This window comes from Schistocerca serialis, chromosome 4 (genome assembly GCF_023864345.2).
Source record: "Schistocerca serialis cubense isolate TAMUIC-IGC-003099 chromosome 4, iqSchSeri2.2, whole genome shotgun sequence".
Lineage (NCBI taxonomy): Eukaryota > Metazoa > Arthropoda > Insecta > Orthoptera > Acrididae > Schistocerca > Schistocerca serialis.
Genome location: NC_064641.1, coordinates 125,109,757 through 125,135,492, shown reverse-complemented (window position 1 = coordinate 125,135,492; position 25,736 = coordinate 125,109,757). Strand labels below are relative to the sequence as shown.

General features: G+C 43.2%; 1 protein-coding gene across 1 annotated transcript; it reads right to left on the bottom strand.

Annotated features, from left to right (window-relative positions):
- Positions 1-21,263: 21,263 nt before the first annotated feature.
- LOC126474313 (uncharacterized) lies at positions 21,264-21,707 on the bottom strand. Its single transcript, XM_050101779.1, has one exon. It carries the CDS (start codon positions 21,705-21,707, stop codon positions 21,264-21,266), a length of 444 nt encoding a protein of 147 aa, XP_049957736.1.
- Between the last annotated feature and the right edge of the window lie 4,029 nt (positions 21,708-25,736).

The window sequence follows — 25,736 nt, the reverse complement described above, 5'->3', positions numbered from 1 at the left end:
CATGTTGGCAGCAGTTCTTGATCAGAATTCTGGAATATTTATTTCTTCTCCTTTAGTAAAGGAATCTGGGGGAAAAAAAACTGTATTTAGTAACTCCGCTTTAGTGGCACTGTCATCAGCAACGTTACCATTGCTGTCACACAGTGAAGGTATTGAATGTGTCTTGCAATTGGTGTACTTTATGTATGGCCAGAATCTCTCTGGATTTTCTGCCTGTTTTGTGACGAAGTTTCATTGTGGAAACTATCAAAAGCACCTTGCACTGAAATCTGCACTTAATTTCAAGCTTCCACAAAACTTCGTCAGTCTTGGGGATTTTGCATTCTTCTTTTTTTTTGTTGTTGCTTCTGTGACAATGTTTTGATCTGTTTTGTGTACTATAGGGTAATAATTCCATCTATTATTAATTTATATGGCATAAATATTTCAATTGCTATCAATGTTATTTTTCTAAATTTAAGACACATCTGGTCCACGCTTCCATAATTATTTCATAAGGAATATAGACTCGCTCTTATGAAGATGCTGAAGATGTCAAGTTAATTTTAAGGTGATTTTTTAAACAGATATATTTCGCTTTTATTTTTGTCGACATTTGAATGTTACAGTATTCATCTTCGCTACAACAACATTGTGGTCACAAATCCTTGGATCCATCATGATGCTCCCTTGGGATTATTTATTGCTAAAAGGTCAAGTATGTTTTTGCAACTATTTACACTTCCTGCGAGCTCCTGAAGTATCTGCTCAAACAATTTTCGAAGTAAGCATTTATTACAATTTCAGACAATGTTTTACACCTATCATCAGTTTTGAACATGCATTTTCATCAACACATCGAAGGTAGACTGAAGTCACCACCAACTATAACTGTATCAGTGACCTATCTATTTTAGACGATACTCAAGTTTTCTTCGAACCTTTCAGCAACTATATATTTTGAGTCACAGTGGTTGGTAAAAGAAACCAATTATCAATCTGTTTCAACTGTCGAGTACAACCTTTGCCCATACTAACTCGCAGAACCTATCTACTTCAATTCTGCTACCAGATAAGCTACTGCTAATAGCAACAGACATGCTACAACTGACTGTATATAATCTATACTGTCTGAAAAACCACTAGAGTACTTTGCAAAACTTCAGCTGCCCTTTTCTCCTGCTTTAGCCAGCTTTCAGTTCCAACAATGATTTAAGCTTCAGTGCTTTCTATTAGCACTTGGTGGTCTTGTTCTTTCCCAACACAGCTACAACAGTTTACTACTGTAATACCTACAGTCCCTGAGTCTAACCTCATCCTGTGTTTGATTTGCACCCTTTGAGACTGAAGCTCTCTAACCTAAAAAGCTGCCCAGTCTACTCCACACAGCCCCCACCACAGACACCTCCTGTGTGTAATGGACCCCAGACCCATTAAGCGGAAACCGATACTAAACCAACCTTTCCAGCCTTTGCATCAAAGGTCTGGAGGAGGAGGAGGTGGAGGTGGAGGAGGAGGAGGAGGAGGAGGGAGCAATCCTATAAATGATGCTACAGAGGATGAGCTCTATTTTCATCTTGCAACTGAGACTGGCAATCCTCACCACACCAGACAGTTGTCTGAAACCAGAGAGAATTTCTCTCGATCCAAAGTGGCACACATCATTGGTAACAACATGAGATGCCACCTGCAGATGACTGCACCCTGTGCTCTTCGAAGCATCTGAGAGGACCCTTTTCACATTTGGGATGACTCTTCCCTGGTATGCACACAGAGAGCACACTGGACAAGGCGCCCCATTACACACCTAACATTGAAGCTCCAAGAAACCAGTTATCCCACCTTCTGTGACTGTTCACATCTTTGAGGGTTCCTCTGAAACAGGATTAGCAAAAGCATCTGGCCCAGGATCTTTATCTGTCACAGATAGTGCCTGAAAGCTCTTTGTCAGACAAGCTGGAGAGGCCTTGCTATCAAACCCCCACCCCTCCTCAAAAGTTTTTGTTGCCTACCACAGCTCTGAACGACTTCCCGCTCAACTACAGTTGAGGGGCAAACCTCAGTGCATGCAGTAGCAGCGGAGGCCACAGTAATCGACAGATTGGCAGACCCTGTATCAGTCGTGGTAATGTTTGTTCTTCCAGATAGTATACACTTTCTATGGCCACAGCCTAACTTTCTCAACTTACACTTTGAAATGACAGATTACGACTTCTTTACAATAATAATAGTAGTAGTAGTAGTAGTAGTAGTAGTAGTTTATTCATCCAGAGAATTTACATTGCATGGATTTCGTCAAAAAAATACATAGTATATATATATATATATATAGACACACACACACACACACACACACACACACACACACACACACACACATAGGGTGAACAATACTATACAAAATACACATGTGCATAGTAGACTACGTAACATGAGACCACATTGAAATAGCATGTACAACTTTGATTATTTACATTGATGTATGAGAAAGACTTTTTACATGGAATACACAGTTGATATTTAGATATAACACATACAATTCTAGCACTGTTGTACATATTATTTATTTAGATCATAGCAACAGTCAGATAAAAATTACTATTGGCACAGAGTACATAAATATAATTGTTTAGTATGGAGCTATTCCAGGTATTCTTTTACACTATAATAGCAGTTGGTCATTAAAAATTTGAATACTGCTTCTTTAAATGAAGACAATTTTTTTATTTCTTTTATCTTTACTGGTAGTTTGTTATACAATCTAATTCCTTGTATGTTTGTTTGTTTCTGCGCCAAAGCCTTGTTAACTCTTTTTATATGAATGTCATTGCACTTTCTTGTGTTGTAAGTATGTAGATCCGAGTTGGATTGGAAATTGTTAATATTTCGTATTACATTAATTACGCTTTTCTGTATATAGAGGCACGGTAGGGGTAGAATATTCAGGTGTTTAAATTTTCAACATCAAACTTCAGGGTGATTTCACAAGTCATCTCTTTCAGTGTATTTCTGCTGATAGGAATGCCGATTTTTCTCATTCCTTGAAACCATTTTATCAGAATATTTGCCACATTATTGAATGTAGACATATGAATGTTGTTCCTCTTAAATCCACAGGAATCGCTGGCTTTGGCATTTAACAACAGTTCCTTATTTTTGTGCGTGCCACACACCTCGATGGTGCTAAATCTTATTTCTTTGACTTGTTGGAAAGTTTTTTGTTACAATTATCATAGAAATCGCAGATGACAGTCAGCTTTCACTAAACTGTAATCTCTATATGCTAGCAGGCCATAACTTGACAAAAAGGAGGACTGATAACACTTCAATAAATAAACAATTACACTTTTCAGCTTCGTAGACTTTATGACTGACATCAGATCATGAGACCCAAGTCATTGTGCAGGGTGGAAATATATTTCAAATTCATTCAATATCTGCCAGATTGCTAGAAGAGAAGTTAAGTTATTAACTATGATCTAGCTACATGTCGCTTAACTGAATCTTTTAGCATTTATTGTCTCACACGACAAAAAATACGATCTGTGTGAAAGTGAAAGAAATCTGAAACTCACTAACTTGTTAGGTGCTGTGTAAAAACTGATTTTAATTTGCATAATGTTTCATGTTTATTCCTTAAAAGCAGACTATTACTTAAGGCGTTATTTGTTAAAAGTGAGGAGGAAAAACATTGGTCCTATAGGAGTTTCACCAGAAATGACAGAAATATTCATTAAAAGTGAGATTTCCTTAAAAGCAAGCCTGTTACTTCAGGGTTTTAGTGTATTCCTGTTCAGTCTCTTGGCACCAAACCTCTATTAAAGATGTTTACACATACTCTAATTTCCTCAGACTCCTCCCTGATTAAATCCCAATAGTTTGTATCAGGCTCCAGTATCTGTTTCTACTCATACTGCCTCTTGTGCTTATTCTAGCCCATGTTTCATACTATTAAATACAATTTTATGCAGGTGACATGGAAAAAGAGCTTACCTTGTGCTCCAGCATAGCCTTGGTGTCTGTCATCTCGATTGGCTACTTCCTTAGCAACTATGGATCTGACTTTGTCTCGCTGTAGTCTCAGGCTGTCATCATTGATGTTCTGGCTGCCGTTACACTGCCGATCTGACCTATAAACAAATAATATGTTTAGAGTTTTCCTTCATGTTTGGCAAATGTCTCAACTTTCATGACACACACACACACACACACACACACACACACACACACACACACACACACACACAGACACACAGACACACAGACACACACACACACACACACACACACACACCACGATTTAATATCCCTTTCATTTTCTTCACAATATAAAATTCTGGCGAGTGTGTGTGTGTGTGTGTGTGTGTGTGTGTCTCACCTCCACCAAATGTAATGATTGTCACCTTGTACTCTTTTCTACATGAGCCAACCATTCATTTGGCCTGGATATCCAAGGTGTAGTTGCACAGCCATAAACTTGTCCTATATATGTAGGATTTAAGAAAATCCATTTAACACTTTTAGGTAAATAAACTACTCACCAAATGATGGCAGAAGGGTTATAATTATAACACCCTTGTATGTGCGTGTTCTGCTGCCACTTGGGTGAGGAGATTTTTTATCTATTCAAGTACCTTATATTGTCAAAAATTGATTGTTTTCACTGTCAACACTTTTACTATAGTAGGATTTAAGCCATCCGGCAGCATGATTATTTGCATATTTCAGCAGGGAACATCCTGTTTTGGTGTCACACTGGGAAGCACTCTGGCTGAATAGATAAAATGAAACTTACAAGTAATTGAAAAGTTTTATATCTAAAAAATTATGAAACATATAAAAACAGGCTGTATACAAATTTGGAGAGCACAGCTAAGACAAAATTACAAAGTTAGAAAAAAATTTTCACTACTCTAATAGAGGAGATTAGAATTGCTAATAAACTACTCAATCTTTATGAGTGACCTATTATACTTAAGTTTGATAGTATATTTTCCAAAATTACTTAAAAATCATCACTTCCAGGCAGTTTGTCATTAATTGCTCCAACAATTATGAAGAAAATATTTGTAACTTTTTGTGACCTGTCTTTCAGAAGATCCAAAGGTCTCAGAAGTTTGTTTTGTTTTAGGGTGCAAAAAAAAAAAACCGGTGTCATACGCACCCAAGTCAGAACTATAGAACACAAACACAAAGAGGAGTTAAATGACTATATGTCAGTCCTTATTGACAGAAGAGAAGATAGTTAAAAACAGGCACGTGGAAAAAGGGCTAAAAAAAAAGACACCATACAGAAACAGAGGTCCAAAACTAAAAATTAAATGGCCTCCGCCATATTGCTTCGGCAGATGAAAAGTAAAACACGGTCGACACCTCTTGCGTCATTTGTTAAAACAACTGATAAATCAGATGGCAAACCCAAGATGGAACGTGAAAGGTTTAAAAAAGGGCAGTCCATCAGAAAGTGGCAGACAGTTAAAATTTGGGTGCAATATGTACAAAGTGGTGGGGTAGTGTCCCTTAGCAAATGACTATGGCTAAAAAGGCAGTGCCCAATATGCAGCCGAGTTAAAATAATCTCCTCCTGGCTGAGACGAGATTGGTAGGTTAGTTGGTTTAAAAGCAGGAGAAGGGACCAAACTACGAGGTCATCAGCCCCTTTTTTCTAATAAAACAACGCCACAAGTGTGAGAATAAAACGGACGAAACATATAGCACAAAACGGAAAGAGAGGAAAAGCCACAAGAACAAAGGGAAGGCAACGAACACTAAAAGGAACAAAAGGGGACAAGAAAACAGAGAGACACTAGAAACAGAAGAGAGTAAAACATGAAAGCAGATTACAGTAGCTGGCCAACCACGAGAATAAAAAGGGAAAGCCAGCCAGCCTGCAACACATTAAAACCTCCACCCTAAAAGCACTAGGATGGAGGACACACAGGGACAGAGGACGAGCGCTAAAACCTACATTGAAGTATAAAACCCACTCTCACCGATAAAACAAAACTAAAGCCGCTGTGGAGACATTGTCGCCCGACACCAAAGGCAAGGTGCTGGGAAAGTTAAAAGTCTGCCGCAGAGTGGTTAAAAGTGGGCAGTCTAACAAGAAGTGGATGACTGTCATTTGGGAGCCACAGCGAGACTGAGGTGGGTCCTCGCAACGGAGTAGGTAACCATGTGGTAGCCACGTATGGCCAATGCAGAGCCGCCAGAAAACAACTAATTCCCTGCGAGAGGCCTGCATGGAAGACTTCCACACATTCAAAGTCTCCTTAATGACACGCAGTTTGTTCTGCGTGCTGTTATGCCATTCCATCTCCCAAAGCTGGAAAACCCTGCCATGTAAGACACAACACAACTCAGCTTCGGAGATGCCTATCTCCAGAAGCGGTTTCCGCATCGCTTGTTTGGCCAACCTCTTGGCAAGTTTGTTGCCGGGAATTCCGACGTGTCCTGGGGTCCACACAAACACCACGGAATGGCAGGACTGTTCCAGGGCATAGATGGACTCCTGAATGGACGCTACCAGATGGTGGCAAGGGTAGCACTGGCCGACAGCTTATAGGCTGCTCAATGAGTCAGTACACAGGAGAAATGACTCGCCAGGGCATGAGCGGATGTACTCAAGAGCACAAGATATGGCCGCCAGCTCTGCAGTGAAAACACTGCAGCCAATTGGCAAGGAGTGCTGCTCAATATGTCCTCCATGAACATATGCGAAGCCCACGTGACCATCAGCCACTGAGCCATCAGTGTAAACCGCTTCAGAGTCCCGGAACACATCAACAATCAAGAGGAAGTGACAGCAGAGAGGGGCAGGGTTAACGGGATCCTTAGGGCCATGCAAAAGATCCAGACAAAGCTGTGGCCGAGGCATACACCATGGAGGCACCCGTGAATGGACCGGAAGTAGAGGTGGTAAAGGGAAGGACTCCAGTTTGGAGAGAAGGAACCTCACGCGAACCACAACCGTTAGCCTCAATCTGGGCAGCCGATGCAGGAAATGGACTGTCGTGGACGGGAAAAAAGAGACGGTAATTCGGATGCTCAGGGGAACTAGCAATGTGTGCTGCGTAACTGACGAGCAGTTGTGTACGTGTGATCTGCAGTGGAGGGACACCAGCCTCCACCAGCACGCTGGTCACCAGACTCGTCCTACAAGATCCTGTCGCCAATTGAACCCCACAGTGGTGCAGAGGGTGAAGAAAATGCAATGCTGAAGGTGCTTCTGAACCATAAACCACACTCCCATAGTCAATTTGGGATTGGATAAGGGCTCTGTAGAGCTGCAGCAGCATACAGGGATCTGCACCCCAATTGGTGTTGCTCATGCAACGGAGGGCATTGACTAGCTACCAGCACTTCTGCTTACACTGATGAAGATGAGGGAGCCAAGTCAATCAAGCATTGAAAACCAGTCCTAGGAATTGGTATGTCTCCACTACAGTGAATGGATATACATTAGGGTAAAGTGCGGGTTCCAGATGAACGGTACAACGCCGACAGAACCGCATGACACATGACTTTGCGGCTGAAAACTGGAAGCCGTGGTCTAGAGCCTATGACTGCGCCTTGTGGATGTCTATCCGGAGGCGCCGCTCAGCAACAACAGTACTGGAGCAGCAGTACAAAACGCAGAAGTCGTCTGCATACAGAGAAGCTGAAAAGGAAGGCCTGATAGCTGCTGCTAGACCATTAATGGCCACTAAAAATAGACACTCAATACAGAGCCCTGTGGGAATACATTCTCCTGGATACTGATGGAACTATGGAAGTCACCAGCTTGGACATGGAAAGTGCAGAGCGACAGGAAGTTTTGGATAAAAATCGGGATTTGTCCCCGGAGACCCCACTCATACAATGTGGCAAGGATATGTCGTCTCCAAGGCATATCGTAAGCTCTACATAAGTCAAAAAAGACGGCAATCAGGTGTTGCCATCTGGAAAAGGCTCTGTGGATGGCAGACTCTATGGGCACAAGATTATCAGTGGTAGAGTGACCCTGGCGGAAGCCAGCAAGCCACGTGACTCCAGAACCCAACCCAACTGCCGACATACTATGCATTAAAGCAGCTTACAAAGAATGTTGGTGAGGCTGATGGGCCGATAGCTATCCACATCAAGCAGGTTTTTACCGGGTTTGAGCACTGGAATGATGGTGTTCTCCTACCACTGCGATGGAAAGACGGCATCAAACTGGAGCCGGTTGAAGATGACGAGAAGACGTGACTTGTAGACAGATGAGAGATGTGTAATCATCTGGCTGTGGATGCGATCAGGCTCAGGAGCTGTGTCGGGGCAATGTGCAAGGGCACTAAGGAGCTCCCACTCTGTAAATGGGGCATTATAGGATTCACTGCAGCATGTAGTGAATGAGAGGGCGTTCCCTTCCAGCTACTGTTTGAGTGTGTGAAAGGCTGGGAGTAATTCTCTGACACAGAGGCTCGGGCAAAGTGCTCGGCAATCGCGTTTGAGTCAGTACATAACTCGCTATTTATGGTAACACCGGGAACAGCTGTTGGGGTCTGGTACCCGAAAAGACGTTTGATCTTTGCCCAGGCTTGGGAAAGTGACATGTGGCATCCAATGGCGGAGACTTATCTCTCCCAAAACTCCTTCCGTTGTTTGATAAGGTAGCGAACGTGGGCACGGAGCTGTTTAAAGGCTATGAGGTGCTCCAGGGAAGGGTGCTGCTTATGCCACTGTGGAGCTCGCCGACACACATTAATTGCTTCAGTGACATCCAGCGACCACCAAGGCACTGTCTTACGCCTTGGGTAGCCTAAAGAGCGAGGGATCACGTTTTCTGCTGCAGAAACAATTGTGCTACTCACCTGCTCAACCATCACATCGATGTTACTGTGTGGGGGAGATTCAGCGGTGACAGCAGAACTGAAAGTTCCCCATTCCTCCTCGTTCAAAGCCCATCTGGGCAGGTGTCCATGTGCCTGATGCTGGGGCAGTGACAGGAAGATGGGGAAGTGGTCACTACCACACAGGTCGTCATGTGCTCTCCAGTGGATAGATAGGATAAGTCCTGGGATGCAAATTGATAAATCAATGGCCGAGTAACTACCATGAGCCACACTGAAATGTGTGGCTACCCCAGTATTTAAGAGGCAGAGGTTGAATTGTGACAGTAAAGTTTCGACATCTCTGCTTCGGCCAGTAAGCATTATACCACCCCACAAGGGGGTTATGGGCATAAAAATCTCCCAGAAATAGGAAAGGTTTAGGGAGTTAATCCATCAGTGTAGCTAATACATTCAGAGGTACTGCACCATCTGGAGGAAGATATACATTGCAGGCAGTTATTTCCTGCGTCATCTTTATTCTGACCGCCACAGCTTCAAGAGGGGTTTGAAGGGGCACACATTCACTACAGGCCGAGTTTAGGACATAAACGCAAACTCCACCCGACACTCGATTATAGTCACTACAGTTCCTGCAATACCCCTTATAGCTCCAGAGGGCATGGGTCCACATTGCTGGGAACCAGGTTTGCTGGAGGGCAATGCAGATAGCAGGTGTAAAGCTTAACAGTTGCCGTAGCTCAGCCAGGCGGCGGAAAAAACCACCGCAATTCAACTGGAGGATGACATCGTAAGACTGGGAAGGCATGGAACACTCAATGAAGCAGTTTACACCTCAGAGTCACCTTCTGCCACCGATTTATTGCCTCAGCAGTCTATATCCATTGTGTCTGAGGGTCTGGCGAGATGTAGGTCCTCAACAGACACCAAAATCTCCACCCCATCCTCAGCCACAGAGCCTGTAGGTAGCGGAGGTGTGGGGGCCACTGCAATTTCCTTGGTCTTTGGGGTTTTCTTTCTGGATATCTGTCACTGCTCCTTGGGTTTCCATGGCTGGGAGAACTTCACTGGCTCAGTCTCCAGGACTGAGGATGAGCATGAAGCCCTACAACCAGCTGCTTTTGGGCTCTTCAGCCACTGGCGGGTGTAGTCTTTCCCACTAGAAGAAACCTGAGAAGGAAGTGACCAAAGGGACCCCTTCCTAGCGAGAGAAGCCAAAGACGACTTACGCTTCTCCAGCTTGGAAGTGGGGACGGATGTCCCTCATGGTTGGGGGGGTGTTGCTCCCAAAGTAGGTGGCGCAGGAGCAACAGGGAGGGAAATCCCCCCCCCCCCCCCCCACCATCAAGGGTGCAGGTGTTGTCTTGCGGCTCTGAGAGGTGACCTGGGGTTGGTAGAGCTGATGGTGTCAGAACTGTTGTGGCGGCGGCGTAAGAAGTCATACGCACAGGATGCAGGCATTCAAATTTTCTCTTAGCCTCAGTGTAGGTCAGTCAGTCCAGGGTCTTGTACTCCATGATTTTTCTTTCTTTCTGGAGACTCCTGCAGTCAGACGAGCAAGGCAAATAGGGCTCTCCACAGTTGACACAGATGGGAGGCAGAGCACATGGAGTATTGGGATGTAATGGGCATCCGAAATCTCAGCATGTGATGCTATGGCCGAACTTCCAGCACTTAAAGCACCACATCAGGGGAGGGATATAGGGCTTTACATCACACGGTAGACCATCACCTTGACCTTCTCGAGCAATGTATCACCCTCAAAGGCCAAGATGAAGGCACCAGTGACAACCTGATTATCCTTCGGACCCCAGTGGACATGCCGGACAAAATGTACACCTCGCCTGTCTAAATTGACTCGCAGCTCATCGTCGGACAGCAAAAGGAGTTATCTGTGAAATATGATACCCTGGACCATATTTAAGCTCTTATGGGGTGTGATGGTTACAGAAACGCCCCCCAGCTTGTCACAGGTGAGTAAATCCTGTGACTGGGCAGAGGATGTTTTGATCATGACTGACCCAGATCTCATTTTGGACAAGCCCTCCACCTCCCCAAACTTGCCCTCTAAATGCTCAACAAAAAACAGAGGCTTCATGTCATGAAAGATTCCCCATCAGCTCTCCAATATACAAGGTACTGGGGCTAATAAGATCCACTGCCATCCTTAGCTTGACGTCCCTCCCTTGGTGTGGCCATGGAGGGGAACGATTTGGGGTCATACTTCTGTGCATTGAATTGAGCTCATGATCGCTTAGAGACTGCTGATGTTTCACCACCAGCAAGAGATGGACTATGCTTCATCACGTGTCATCTGCCCTGATGCCATCCACTCCGACCAGGTGCCGACCCCACGGGCGCCACCCAGCCGCAGCAAAGTCCTCCTGGCAGGATGGCCACTGCCGGGAGTCCCGATGCCCCAGGGGGATGAGCATCTACCCCTTGGCATACATAGGGAGTTAATGGCGGAGGCACCAGCAGAGCGATCCCTGTGTGGTCATGGGGCAACAACCAACAGGGTACATGGCAGCCCCACCACAACGGACTGGCTAGCATGGTGCATATCAGGTGCAGAGAAGTCCATGGTCACTGTCAACGCAGAAATCTACACTGCATAGTGAATAACGCAAGCAGAAAGGTGTCCTCGCCCAAGAGAGGGAGAATGCGCAGGACTGCAATGTGACGACGAGAAAATGGGCTAAAGATCGCAATGCACGATGGACACAATGCACCTTGTAAGGCGCTCTTCCCCAATTGGCTCGCTCTTCGAGAAAATTTTGAAGAATGGAGGTCAAACCCTACAGGGGACCATCACATAAAGGCCGAAATGTGTGAAACTCCTTTCAGTCACCTCGTACAACAGGCAGGAATACCTCAGGCCTATTCTAACTCCCAGACCCACAGGGGGCGAGACGAGGTCATCCAAGATGCTGGGAGAGGCTTAAGCCGAAGCTTATTCCCGTGAAGGGAGGACCATTGGTGATGCCAAAGGGACACCACCTCCTGCAGACAACAATGAAGAGATCATTGGAGGGAATATAGGGACTCGCAAGCTGAGGTACAAGGACTGCAGCCTTGGCAGCAGCCTCATTTCCTGAAAGACCGACATGACCAAGAAACCACAGAAATATGACACTGGCTCCAGCAAGAGTGAGTAAGTGACAGTTTTCCTGTACCCACTGTCCTAAGGGAAGGGCAGTGTACTGCCCACATAGACTTTGAAGGGCACTGAATGAGTAAGCAGAGGACACAACTGAAAAGGCTGTGGTGCTAGATGTACTCCGGGCCCTAATAGTGGGTGAAGAGCTTGGCTGTAAATACTGAGGAGTGTGCTGGAAGCTGATATCAAAAGACAAGTGTGCCAATGAAGAAGGCACACCCGAACCCACAGTCAGTCCGAAAGCCATCAGTTTATACAAAAGTGCTATCATGAAGTTCCATGTGAAGGTCGTGAAACTGAAGGCAATAGACCAAGGCTGGAGTAGTGTCCTTAGGAAGCGAATGAAGGCCAAGGTTAACATTGGCCACTTCACAAAGCCAAGATGGTGAAGGGTTCACACCCACTGGGAAAGTTGCAGGTAGTGTGAAATTAGGCCACTGTAAGAACTGCTGAAAGTGGACTCCAGGAGGGAACAGAGAAGAGGGACAAGACCCACTCTCACCATCAAAGGAATCAAAGAAGGAGGTATAGGAGGGGTGGCCACGCATGGCAGACAAATGGCATGCATACCTGCTGAGGAGAAAGTTCAGCATACAGACTCTCAGCCAGGCTAGAGTAAAAGGCACCCGTGGCCAAATGGATGCCACGATGGTGGGTAGTGTTGAGACTGAGTAAGAGGGATGGGCTTGCAGATGCATAAACAAAGCACCCATAGTCTAGTTTCGAACGGACAAGGGACCAGTACAAACGGAGGAGGGTGGTTCGATTGGCACACCAGGAAGTACCATTGAGGACACGTACGACATTGAGGGACTGCGTACAGCGGGCTGCCAGGAAAGATACATGTGAGGACCAAGAGTGTTTCCTATCGAGCATGAGCCCCAGGAATTTCGTAGTTTCAACAAATGGAAGGGCAACAGGCCCAAGATGGAGAGATGGCGGGAGAAATCATTTGCGCTGCCAGAAATTCAGAGTCGGTTTTGTCAGTGGAAAAGCAAAAGCAACTGTCGATGCTTCAGAAGTAAAGATGATCAAGACAGCACTGACGTCGCTACTCAGTGAGACATGTCTGTGGAGAACTGCAATAGATGGCAAAATCATCAACAACAAGGGAGCCGGTGATGCCCAGCAGGAGACAGACCATTATAGGGTTAACCCTAGAAACACCAAGGTGTTTTAGGTAACACGGAGCACCAATCAAGGGCAAATTTTGCCCATGTTGCAATAAGTTGTAAATCTTGTAATTTGTTGTAATATGTATTTATTTTATGTAATTCTGTTTACACTGAGATATTAGTTTAACAGGAAATAGTGACAACATAATTGAAAGCTTACTTTTTTAACTCTCAGAGTGAATATAACAACCAAGATTTGACCAATCTTGGTCAATGAAAGTTTGTGTAAACAAGATAAGAAGGTTTGCAATTGAATACAAAAGCTGTCTAAAGTTTCTATGTGCTCTTTGATCTATTAACTGAATAATACAGCTCTGTCATTGAGAGAAAGTTTCAAAAACAGAAATGAAAACACTTGCTAAAATACATGTCATTGTACATTGAAAACTCTCGGAAAACACTTTTCACTCGGAGAGAATAATTTCACTTACAGATGACATTTACCTCCTGCAAACAAAATGGTTGATTCTGAATCAGTCTTACACAGATGGCGCCCACAGCTTCCACACGTTAATTTGGTTTTTGTGATGTTGTCTTTTGCTCTCTGGTTACTTGCATTCTTCAAGCATAAGTAGCACCTTGCTTTCCTAGTTGGTTCTTCATTTGCAGCAATTTTGTTTACCTCTAGTTTCTTTCCTAGGATCTCTCCCATCATGCAAATAATAGGCAACTGGAGTCCTTTCAAATCCATGGCTCGCTCTTCTATGTACCATTTCAAAAGTTCATGGCCTAATTCTTGAAGATACAGTTTTCTGGCATTTGGTTTCCCTTCATTCCATTTACGCGCATTCATCTTGAACAGTGTGTACGAGTTAACTGCAGCTATATCAAGTAGGCTGTAGAACATTGATAGTGGCCATCTTCTCGTACCCCTTTTTGTAGAGTATGTCCTAACCATTTGATCTATAGCATCCACTCCTCCCATAGTGGAATTATAGCACAGGTTTATAAGTGTTTTCTTTTTTGGTGTGTCAACTTCTACTCCTGCATTACGATGTTGTGTAGACAACATCAACAGGTTTTTCTTTAGTTTTTCCTTTGTGATGTAAGAGACAATTGTTACTGGCGGCTTCTTAGAAGATGCGTCTGAATGCAAATTTGGAGGAATACAGCTCTCTGCCTGTCATTGTCTTAAGTTCCTGTGGTACATGTTTTCTGTTTGATTTGAGTGTCCCAACCAATGTAACTTTGTAGTCTTGATAGAGAATGTCCGCCAACTCCACAGAAGTGTAGAAGCGGTCAGTTGTGACATTGTAGCCTGTGTTCTTTATTGGTTCCACCAGTCTCTTTACAATCTCAAGAGGACCTCGTTCACTGGCAGGTCTACTGTCTTTTCCAGCATACACTTCCATTTTTATTATGTATCGTTCAGTTGCACTACAAAGCATTCTGACTAATATTCCATATTTTACAGTTTTGTCTCTGAGGGAAACTTTGAAAGGAGACCTCTGAAAAGACACAACATTTCATCAATTGTATTGTCAGATCCACTTCTGAAGTACCGCGGGAATATTCCATTCAATACTTCAAATACTTCATGCAGCGGCACAAATTTGTCGTGTACATGTCTTTCTGACCTGGTGCCTTTATCATCAAACCAAAGAATTTTCAACAGCTGATATGCTTTTGTCTTATCCATAGCTCCTCTATAAATCACTCTTCCCAATAAATTTGACCATAAATCAGACAAATTGATATTGGTGTCCTGGTAAACTCCCATTAGAATTAAAATTCCAATCAATGCATATACATCAGAATCACTAACGGGAGATACGTTTTCTCTTTCAGCTTCTTCATTTGTATGGTCAAGTATTTTCCGTACTAATTCAGGAATGAAATTTTTTTTTAAATGATTCACATATGCTTCTTACTTTCCCAGCACTGGTTATTCCTTGACGTTCATGGACTATGCTACCAAAATCCCTTTTACTGTGTCTCGGAGCTTCTTCAAGATACACTCTGCCAGAACTTTTAACATATTTATTTGGAGCGTTACCTGCATGGTTTGTTTCTTCTTCATTGTCCTCCACTTCTTCACTGGAATCCTTTTCTACTTCTGTATGATCTGACTCAAAATCACTTAAATCTGATAATTCGTCATCGAGTAGCAGTTCTGCAAGAACTTCTGCGTCGTTCAAGCCTCTATAACTCATCTTACAAAATCTACTTTACAATAAAGGCGTCGCTCTACTGTGGCAAACTGCTAATAGTAATAATGGCAAGTCTAAAACCAACAACGCAAGTGAAACTAAACAATTAGACACTCAACAAACCACTGTAAAACTCATGTTCAAGGTTGCCACCTGAATAAAAGAAAGAAAAATATACAGGAAAATTTTGCCCATGCTTGGTGGTTGTAGGGAAGATGATGATAATTATGGTCGCGTGGAGTACTAACCCTGGGCAAAATGTGCCCTTGGGCATAAAATTACTATTTTGTACTTGCAATTATAAAAATTTAACCATAGAAACGTACAGCATAGTGTATTATAACAGACAAATAGAAAAAGATCCAAAAACATAGAAAAAAAAATGTACGGGCAATTTTAGTCCATGCTTTGTGTTTCTAGGGTTAATGGCGATAGCAAAGAGGACAATGCTCAGCACGGAACCCTGAGGCACACCATTTTCCTGGATAAAGGTGTCTGACAAGGCAGAACCTACATGCACCTTGAAAACTAGGTCTTGTAAAAATGCCTGACGAAAACAGGGCAGGCATCCAAAGAAGGCCCATGTATAAATAATACGAAGGATACCAGTTCTCCAGCAGGTGTTGTAGCCCTTCTCCAAATCAAAAAACACGGCCACAGACTGGAATTTCCACAGGAACCATTCATGACATGGGTGGACAAAGTAACGAGATGGTCAACTGCAGAACGCTGCACTCTAAATCCACACTGTGCATACATTAGTAAATGGCAAGACTCGAGCCACCACACCAGCCGGGCATGAATCATATGTTCCATCACCTTGCAAACGCAACTGGTAAGAGAGATGAGGCAGTAGCTAGAAGGAAGGTTTTTTTGCTCTTACCAGGCTTAGGTATGGGTATGATGGGGGCTTCATGCCAGCGTCCAGGAAATGTGCCCTCTGCCCAGATGCGGTTGTACACGTTAAGCAGAAAGTGCTTGCTGACAAGAGAAAGGTACTGCAACATCTGAATGTGGATAGCGTCTGGCCCTTGGGTGGAGGATCGGGATGAACTGAGACCATGATATAACTCCCTCACAGTGAAGGTGGCATTGTAGCACTCACGATTTGGAGAACAGAAGGGTATTGCCCGAGCCGCCTCTGCTCATTTCTGATGGAAGAAGGCAGAGTGATAGTGGGAAGAGCTCGAAACTTCCACAAAATGGCAGCCCAAGGTGTTAGAGATAACAACAGGGTCCATGATGACATTGTCAGCTACTGTCAGGTCGGAAATTGGGGAACGGATCTTGGTTCCAGAGAGCCATCGGAGGTTGGCCCACATGAAAAATGAAGCTGTGGAACTGTTAAAAGAACTAGTGAAAGAAATCCAGCTAGTTCTTTTGCTATCCCGAAGAACGCGACAACACTGCACAGATCTGTTTATAATAAATGCAGTTTGCCTGCATAGGGCGGCGGTTAAAAACACACACAGCATGTGTCCACGCGTGCATTGTGTCACAGCATGCCTCAGTCCACCAAGGGACTGGGACACAATGTGGTAAAGAAGAAGTGCCGGGGATGGAACATTGTTCAGCAGTAAGGATAAAGTTTGTGAGATTTTCCAACTGGTCATCAGTCGTCCTTCGAAGGTTGCCAGGGAGGAGTAAAGCTGCTAGTCAGCCTTAGGAAGCTGCCATTTAGGCATGCACGCAGATGGGATGGGAGTCAGCCAACAGATAGCACATGGGACAGACCACTCAAGACGAGGGGCAAGCTGGGTAGTGCGCAAAGAGAGGTCCAAATGGTAATAGGTGTGTGAGGAGCTGGAATGGAAAGTGGGTGCTCCAGTGTTAAGGCAGAAGAGGTTAAGTTGGTTAAGAAGGTCAGCCAAGAGCACACCTCTCTCACAGGTCCTGGGAGAACCCCAAAGGGGATAATGTGCATTAAAGTCACTGCGTAGCAAAAAGGGGGGAGGTAGCTGCCCAATAAGTTGAAGGAAGTCTGCCCTGGTGACAGCAAATGATTGTGGGACATATATGGTACAGAGAGAAAATGTCAGGTGGGGAAGGAAAAGGCAAACTGCAACAGCTTGAAGATTGGTAGTCAGGGAGATGGATGACTACGAACGTCATCCCGCATGAGCAGCGTGATGCCCCCATGTGATGGAATGCCGGCCTCAGAGAGAACATCAAAACGAATTGGCAAGAAATGAGAAAGCTCAAAGCAGTCGTGAGGGTGCAATTTTGTTTCCTGAAGGCAGAGTACAAGGGGAGTTGTGATGCTAAAAGCATCCATAAATCCTATTTGTGGGACTGCAGGCCGCGAACGTTCCTTTGGAGGAGAGTCTTGATGATGAAGAGAAGTAGACGAGTCACCTTGGTAGCTGCCAAGTGACAGCTGGGGAAGAGGGGCTACTACAGGACACAGAAGCAGGAGGATCCTGCTCCATGGGGTCCACAGAAGCATCAGCTTGCATGTGTGGTTGGTCTGTGGAGTCCAGCACTGAAAAATGGTTGTTGGTGTGCACCGGCAACACGGAGGCTGGTCGGGCTAAGGTACCACGTGGTGACACCATCTAAGAGATCGAGGTGGTGAAGGACAAGACCTTTTGCCTTTGGTGAGCTTCTTCGAGCCTTTCCAGTTCGATGAAGACTCGGGTGTTGTTTGGCTGGAGGGATGGAGGAAGTCTTCACGGGAGTACTACTCCTGTCCTTTCCGAGCCTACCGGTTGCGTCGCTGGTGGCTTCGCCCCTTCAAGCAAGAGTTTGATGACCTGTTGCACAGCTGGATGGCGATGCTACCTTGACACTGGGTGATTTCACAACCTCAGAGCTGAATCAGAGGTCGCATGTCTGCGTGGCCATGTCCTTCATGGAGTGAGGGGTAACAGAAACAGAACTATAGGTTCCAGATGGGAGAATGCAAAACCAGTAACCTGTGAGCGACTGGATAAGGCACCAATTCCTTTACCCGGATTCTTGGACAGTTCGCTCATCAAGATACACTGGACAATCCCAAGAGGAGGTGGCATGGCTGCCATTGCAGTTGATACAGCGGGGAGAAGACTGTGGACAATCGCTCTCGTGCACACCCCTACCACAGGTGACATGTGGCTGGGTGTCAACAAGACATTCGAGTGTGGTTGAAACGATGACACTGTAGCAGAGCATTGGGTTCAGAATGTATGATCGGACGGTGATAATTCCATAGCCTGCTTTGAGCTTGGACGGAAACACCACTCTATCAAAGGTGAGAAAGAGTGCGGGTGGGCACTAAGAAGGAATCTACCTTCTTCATTACACGATGGACAATGATGACACCCTGATAAGAGAGGTAAGAGTGGATTTCGGCCTCTGTTAGACCATCGAGCAGCCTGGTGCAAATTACACCACGTGAAGAATTCAAAGTTCTATGGGCCTCAACAAGAACAGGGTAACTGTGGAGAAGCAATGCAGCCAACAAGTTGTTCTGCTTAAGAATCAGAAGTGGTCTCCAAAAGCAAAAAGCCATTCCATAAAGAAGAGCAGAATTTCACAGGGCCAGCAATTGCATCTACACCTTTCTGAATACTAAACGGATTTACCGTGGCGAAGGAGCAATCGTCTTCAGTATGTGAGACCACAAGGAACCGTGGTGCAATGGATAGGGTCTTTGAATCATTAGCCTCATTACGTTTACGTTTTATAGATGTTGAGTGGAAAGATGAGTGACTCATTATGAGGAAATCCCCCACGATTGACAGCATCTCCAATGGCACGCTCCTTCCAACTGTGGCCCCTTCCACAAGGAAGCACACCTGCCTTAGGCGATTGTTCACACCTAAGGTCACACCTCCCGAACACCTGCCAGAGGGACCAATCCGCAATTTGGGAAGGTTACAGCTCTGACAATCACCCCTGCCTGGGTCTGACCTGTACCAGGGGGTACGTGGGAACCCTACCATTCAACCTGGGGCTGGAAATTATGCATTACCCAGTCACCTGTTACGTGTGTCGCGTGGGCCAGCCTTCAGGAGCGCACAGGGATGAAGAAGAAAAAAAAAAAAAAAGAGGATCCTTAAATGCCGAAGCGGAGGAATGAGAGGAGAAGGAAAACAAAGAAAGGATAATGGAACAAAAAACAAAGGTGAGACTGTTTGCTAGTCAGTGACAGAATGCAGAACACTCCCAATAATACCACAGACATGTTCCCCAATGGAGGGGGGAAAAGAATAGCGAGATGCTAGACGTGCAGCATGGAATGGAAAAATGCTGCAAAGGCATGTGCAATAACTTCAGGATGGTGTTTAAAACTAATCTATTTGGTATGTGTGACTGGTTTACAAATTATTTGCCACCAGACACTAAATTATTGCCTTCCTTAAAGTAGAATTTCGAGGAGTACATAAAATTTTAACTTCCGCTCCATAAATATGACTTTCTCTGAAAATGTAAAAAAATTCATTAAGATAAACAGTAATGACAACGACAATGTATGCCCTCTCTTCTCCCTTCCCCTACTATTTCCTATCAGTTACAACTGCAGTCAAAGAATATAAGCAAACAAAAAAGTTAAACATAAGAATAAAATATTAACCATTATTAAATGAAATATAAATACAGGGTGCATCAAAAAAATGTATAAACACTTTGAACTGTCATAGACAATTTATTTCCCATTCTACAAGGTTAAATATCTGCGAGAAAGTAATGTTATGTTTCTTCAACAGGTGGCAGTAGTGGCAAGGAAGTAACTGCAACATGGCAGACATGTGTTTGAGCTTTGAAACGTGGAAGCAGATAGTTAAGTGGTACTGGAAGTTTGAGAATGTAGCTGCGGTTCGAAGACAGTGGAGAAGTGAGTATGGTACAGAACCACCTTCCAGGTTAACAATTGCACTTCTACGAGACAAATTCGAAATTCATGGAACAGTGTGTGATGTGCATAAAGGTCGATCAGGGTGACCTCGTACGGCTACAAGTGATGATTCCACAACTGTGGTCTTGGAACTGTTTCAGCATTCGCCTCAAAAATCTTCAAGGCAAGTGGCACGTGAGAGTAATGTAAGTGCTACTAGTGTGCTATGCATTCTGAAGAAAGGCAAGTTTCGTGTGTACATTCCAAAGCTGGTGCAACAGCTAAGTGATGACAATCCAGATCGAAGGTTAGAATTTGGTGAATGGGTTCAGGAGATGGTGAGACATGAACTGGGATTTATAAATTACATCTGATAATATTCTCAAATTTATAATAACGTTTATAATAACGTTACTGCACCCCCTGCCACCTACAGTAAATTCGTTGTAACACTCTTGAAATGGTGAGAGCTGCTTTGATGATGAACTTGTTGAAGAATTACAATTAGAAACATCATTGCCAGATGATGTAACCTCTTGTACAGAAAGCTTTCTAAACTTGTTCACTCTAAATTGTCATTTCTTGAAAATGCCTTTATATTTCGTCATCTTCAATAAACACAACAAAATGCATGTAAACAAGCACTGCAAATGTAAGTATAACAACTAGTCTCAATCACACTCCCTAACTGCGTGCTTGAAAATGTATTGTTTACAAACAGCAGAAATAAAAGAATACCGACCGTTGCATTCCAAGGATAGCCAGCACACTTGCCTAAACTGCAATGTAGGGGACATAAAGATCTAAAATACATGCAGAAAAGTTGGTGACAGAAGTGGGCATGGCACATAAACACACATGGTAGGAAAATGCTCTTTAAATGTTTGAAAAAAGATTTTTTCATCAAAATCCTTTTCAGAGTACTTAAATGAAACCTTAATCTATTGAAATATGATGAAAACCGAAAAACGATTTTTTTCAACCTGAACCATGGTGTGGTCCCCTTAAAGTAAGCACTGACCAATCATTCTGTCTCCTAACAATTTACAGTTTCCTCAGTTGATTTTTCTTTTGATACAATACCAATCCAAAAATAGAACTGCACTCCAATAACTTCCATAATTCAATATTACCAATGGAAAATCATGGAAGATACAGTATTCAAAGTACTTACTGAGAAGGCACAGATACAGGCCACTGGGACTGCTGCGGTGGCCCTGGAGTCAAGTCCTTGGTAGAGGCTGTGGCTGCAGCTGCTACGGGAGCAGATGTGGCAGGGGGTGGAGGGGGCTTTGTGCAGTTGCCCAAGTCAGTCATACGAGTGGTGACCTGCTCCACCACTCGCCAACTTGGGCGTGGGATGTGGAAACTGCGACTGGAAGCAGGCATGGGGACGGAACTTCCAGTTGTGGGAGTTGGTGGAGGGGGCTTTGTGCAGTTGCCCCAGTCAGTCATACGAGTGGTGACCTGTTCCATCACTTGCCAACTTCCGCGTGGGATGTGGACACTGCGACTGGGAGCAGGCATGGGGGCGGAATTTGCAGTTGTGGCAGGGGGTGGAGGGGGCTTTGTGCAGTTGCCCCAGTCAGTTGAACGAGTGGTGACCTGTTCCATCACTTGCCAACTTGCGCGTGGGATGTGGAAACTGCGTCTGGAAGCAGGCATGGGGGCGGAACTTGCAGTTGTGATGGTGGGCTGGGGTACTGTCTGGCTGTTGGAGCTGGAGACCAAACAGTCATCACCGGGACCACTGGAGCTGGAATCTCTGGCAGCTCCCTCTCCCTCTGGCTCAGAACCTGTACCAGTGGAGTCACCGGTATTGTAGGGAACCGAGCTCTTTGCCAGTGGTGAGGAATGTAACCTGTACAAAAAGGATACCATGCATGTTTATTTTCAATAAAGTATCACCATCTATCATAGACTAAGCAGTTATGTTTGGTATATGTCTATGAACGCACTGAACAGATGTGGCTATCACTCTAGTATCAGCAAGTGCCCAAATTAGTGGAACAATGTTCTACAACACATAATGAATGCCTTGCCAGAAGTTTCCACCATAAATGCTCAGAAACAGCAATCCTCTCCACTACACATGTCTCCTCCAAATTAATTATCAGTACAGGAAAAGACTTTCACACTGGCTTATCAGATGGCTGCTACAGCCTCATTGGCTAATTTCCCCAGATGTGGCAGTCATTGGTAACGGAGGCTGAAGTGCTTGGCGAAATATGATCACATTCATGTTTAGAGTCACAGTATATGTACACTCTAAAAAGATGGGCCACTGTGTTTCAGAAGGCTGTGTCTTCCCTACTAATTATTTCTTCTGCATGCTACAATTTCTCACATTTAAAAACAAAACAAGGGGCATAAATTGTAATGCTTAATTCAAATGCAGAATACATAAAATGAAATCAAGGAAAGAAGACGTAGTGTTTGTGTTTCAAAGGCTTTCACGATAATAACCTGCATATGCATATCACTCAACCTAAATATAACCATGACAAACATTAAATAACTATTAAAAAGAAAAATCAAATCGACTGCAGCATCAACAATATACACTAGAAAGGAAAGCTGAAACTAGTAATGTTGGAAGCATACACTCTATAAGTTATGTTTCTCTTGACAAAACTGTTGCAAAATGACAGTGAAATCTATTTACAAGGTAATTTCCACATTCACTAAAAACCACATACAAGTAATGAATACTTGTAAACAAATGGAATAACACGTTACCAATTGAGTGATTATTTCTGAATACATATCCTTCTTTCAAGGACGATGGAGCTGGACAAGAAATAATTTATCGCAATAGGGGCCTCCGTTTTTGTGACTTTCAGAGGGCTTCTAACAGGGGACAGTTTACTTTAACAGGGGCTGCTGGCTTTTAGTTATTTAACAGGCCATTAGTCTGTGAAGCTGCCTTACCACTTGTAGGAATGATTGCAGGGCTTACGAGCTGTTGTAAGTTGGACTTGTAGCCAGCAAAACGAAAGGAGCACTTTATATATATTTTGCCTACACAGATGCAAACAACCGAAGCAAGATAATATAAAAAATGTATATTTAATAAATCCAAGAGCATGTTTATTAAATCTGAAATTAACAGATCGAATAATAATTTTTAAAAAAATATTTGGAAGGTCGTCAAAAGGGAGACAGAAAAAAAGACAGAAGAAACACAGTATCGAAATGTGTCATAATGGAAGCATAGTAGATGAAGGTGATATAGTTGCCAATATCTTCAACGCCCATTTTTTGACAGTAGCAGATCAAATTGGTTCAAGTGTCTACAGTTGAAGCCATGAGTCTTCTACAAAAAGCAGCGTAGTTGCATGTACCCTGTGTTACAACCAAAGAGATTGAGTAGGTAGTAAGGCACATGAAAAATAATAATTCTGCTGGTGTGGATAATATATCAGTCAAAGTGCTGGAACACTGGTACAAATTTTTTCCACTGGTACAATTTTTTTCCTGAAGTTCTCTATCACTTATTTAATGAGCCCATAAATCATGGTTCTGTCCCTAATAGACTCAAATATGCAATTGTGGAACTGCTGTTCAAAAAAAAGGTGATAAAGCTGATGTTCCTGCTACTGGCCAATGTCACTGTCAAGGAGTGTCTCCAAAATCTTAGAGAAGCTAACAGTCAAAAGAATCATGAATCATCTTAATAGAAATAAAATCCTCAATAAAAATCAGTTTGGATTCCAAAAGGGTACTTCAACTGAACATGCCATTTTCTCATTTGTCAACCAGCTCCTTGAATCCATAAACAAATGTCACTAGCTTAAATCTTCTGTGCTCTAAAGCATTCGACTGTGCTATCGCAAAACCTACATACGAAGACTGAATCTTCCACTATGGATTAAATGGTAAAGTAAGGATGTGGCTCGAGTCATATCTAGATGACAGAAAGAAGAAGGTAGTATTAAACAATTGTGCAATGGCACCTGCCTGCTCTGACTTGAGTGCAGTACAATGTGGAGTGTCACAGGCAGCTGTGCCTCGTCCCTTACTTTTCTTCATCTTTATCAATGATCTGCCATGCTATATGACACAAAAAGCACACTTCACCCCATTTGCTGATGACAACAATTATGATTGACTAAACACCGAGTTGCAATCTAGAGATTACTGCAACCACTGTATTCAAAGAAGCTCTAGACTAGTTTACATCAAACAGTCTGTCACTCACTGTTAGCAAGACTCCATTCATTCACCTTCAAACAGTAAATAAAAACAGGAAAATATTGAAATGAAGTGTGATGACAAAGAAATATTGAGAGCTGAATCTTCCAAATTCCTCAGATTACACATAAACTGGTCTGTTAACATCAACAACCTATGTAAAAGACTGAATTCAGCAATATGTGCCATTCACTCAATTTCATCTGTTTCTGGCTTACAAACAATTAAAGCTGCATACCTAGGATATTTCCATTCACTAGTGACTTACGTGGCAAGATATTATGGGGTAACCAATCACGAGCAAATAACGTCTTTATTGCTCAGAAAAGTGTCACGAGATTTATGGCTCTAGGGCACCCAAAGTGCTCTTGCAGAAACTTATTCAAACAGCTCAGGATCCTCACTATGCCATCTCAGTGCATTTGTCCACTAAAGTGCTTTATGAACAATAATCATACAACTTACAAATCAGTCATGAGACAAGAAGTAAAAGTGATCTTCACAAAAATATAAAAAATCTCAGCATGGTACAGAAATTATTAGGCCTACATTATTCAAGTATACAACATACTTCCATTTCATGTTAAATCAGTCATTGGGGATAAGCCTATATTCGAGAAACTGCTGAAACTGTATCTTTTCAATAGTTCTTTGTGTTCTTTACAGTATGTAACAATTAGTGCACTGTGTTCAATTTTGATCATTCCTATACGAACTGACTATACAGCACTAGCATATGAATTTATGACAGAATGTTTTTTATATGTATTAGAACGCAAGACTTATAATTTGTCTGTGTAATCATTATTACTACTATAATGTGTGGTGGTGTTTGAACACTTGAACCTCATGTAACTGTTTATATACGATTTAGTTTCTAATCCTCGTGACCATTTGGATACGGTTACTACTGTAACAATCTGACGCGTTTTCATCCTAACGATACACTCGCAGCACTGCTCTATGTAACACGAAATTAAATAAATAAACTTTCTTACACCATTTTAGCTTTTGTCCTTTCGTATTGACAAAGCGTAATTCAATCAGTTTACGTAGTTTATGACACAGTATAATGGAAATTATACAGCCATTAAACTACTGATCAAGACAATGTGAATAATTAAACGTTCAGCACTTATCCCTCGAGGAAGTTACTACAGGGTACAGATTACTTTTCCCACGTTACCAAGACTAGCGACAACAGACCAGCGAAACACGGGAAGTTACTTTAGTTCACAGTAGTTACCATATCCAGTTGAAGCAAGGAGGATAAAATTTACTTACTTGAGTTGATGGTATTGTGAGTATTATCTTTGTAGGCGAAATTTTTTGCGGGCAGAAAACTCTGTCATCTGTGTTTGTTGTTCATTTCGTCAAGATTCTAAATCTAAATGCCACACTGACCTTTAGTAGTAACTCAGAAATAACATTCAGGCTGTTCTGACTTCT

Coding starts and splice junctions, on each gene's coding strand:
- LOC126474313 (XM_050101779.1), bottom strand. CDS start 21,707: ATGGAACAGGTCACCACTCGTTCAACTGACTGGGGCAACTGCACAAAG.